The 934-nt window shown below is 38.0% G+C and overlaps 1 protein-coding gene across 1 annotated transcript in view; it reads left to right on the top strand.

Moving 5' to 3' along the window:
• Positions 1-815: 815 nt before the first annotated feature.
• The window catches only part of LOC106870581 (potential E3 ubiquitin-protein ligase ariadne-2), an 18,050-nt gene continuing 17,931 nt past the window's right edge, over positions 816-934 (top strand). The window contains exon 1 of the mRNA XM_052978148.1: positions 816-887. Within this exon, the coding sequence (XP_052834108.1) occupies positions 841-887 (47 nt within the window). The 5' untranslated portion in view covers positions 816-840. The remainder of the gene's footprint in view (positions 888-934) is intronic.

Below are 934 nucleotides of genomic sequence, written 5' to 3'. Positions count from 1 at the left end.
CATGGCTGGAATACAACTGATCACAGCTTTGCCTGGAACAGACTTGACCTGAGGCTAAACAACGATTACGAAATGGTATTACGTCCTTACATCCACCAAACCTGTTTTTGAAAGTGGTTGGGTGGGGGTGGAGGGGGTATGGGAGGTGGAGGTCATTAAATATTAAGTTTCAAATGGACTGAGATCTATAATGAAGTAATGTAATTAGGTGCTCGTTATCGTTGCTGTGGTTTCATTCAGAACAGTCACCACCCTGGAAGATTAACGAAAAAAATAAACGAGAAATAAAAGACGTCTACGCATGCATACTCTTACACACATACACACACAAATGTATACACACATACACACCTGAATATATATATACACACACACACACACATGTGGACACGTACACATGGCTGTGCATACACACACACAAACGAATGTATATACACATGCACACCTGAATGTATATACACACACACACACACACACACACACACACACATATGAATATAGATACACACACTTGGGCATACAAGGATCCAGTCTCACTGCATGGCCCCTTGGGCTGGTGTCTTCTACTATAGCCTCGGGCTGACCAAAACCTTACAAGTGGATTTGGTAGGCGGAAACTGAAAGAAGCCTGTCATATATATATATATATATATATATATATATATAAAATCCCCTTGCATGTATGATTAATGAAGTACCAGTCAAATACGAGTATATATTTTAGAGGTACTTACTGTGCCAAAATAAAAGAAATCTTCATTAGTATTACCATTATTATTCTAATAAAATGTTATGTAAATATAATTTTCCTATTTCCAGATAAGCCCAGCTCTTTCCAAGATGCTCCTTCAGGAACACGGTTGGCAAAAGGATAACTTGATTAAAAAGTGAGTATTAACAGTACATACTCTTTCTCTCTACTTCTCTCTTTCTC

This window comes from Octopus bimaculoides, chromosome 30 (assembly GCF_001194135.2).
Source record: "Octopus bimaculoides isolate UCB-OBI-ISO-001 chromosome 30, ASM119413v2, whole genome shotgun sequence".
Lineage (NCBI taxonomy): Eukaryota > Metazoa > Mollusca > Cephalopoda > Octopoda > Octopodidae > Octopus > Octopus bimaculoides.
This window is presented reverse-complemented; position numbering and strand designations above follow the sequence as displayed.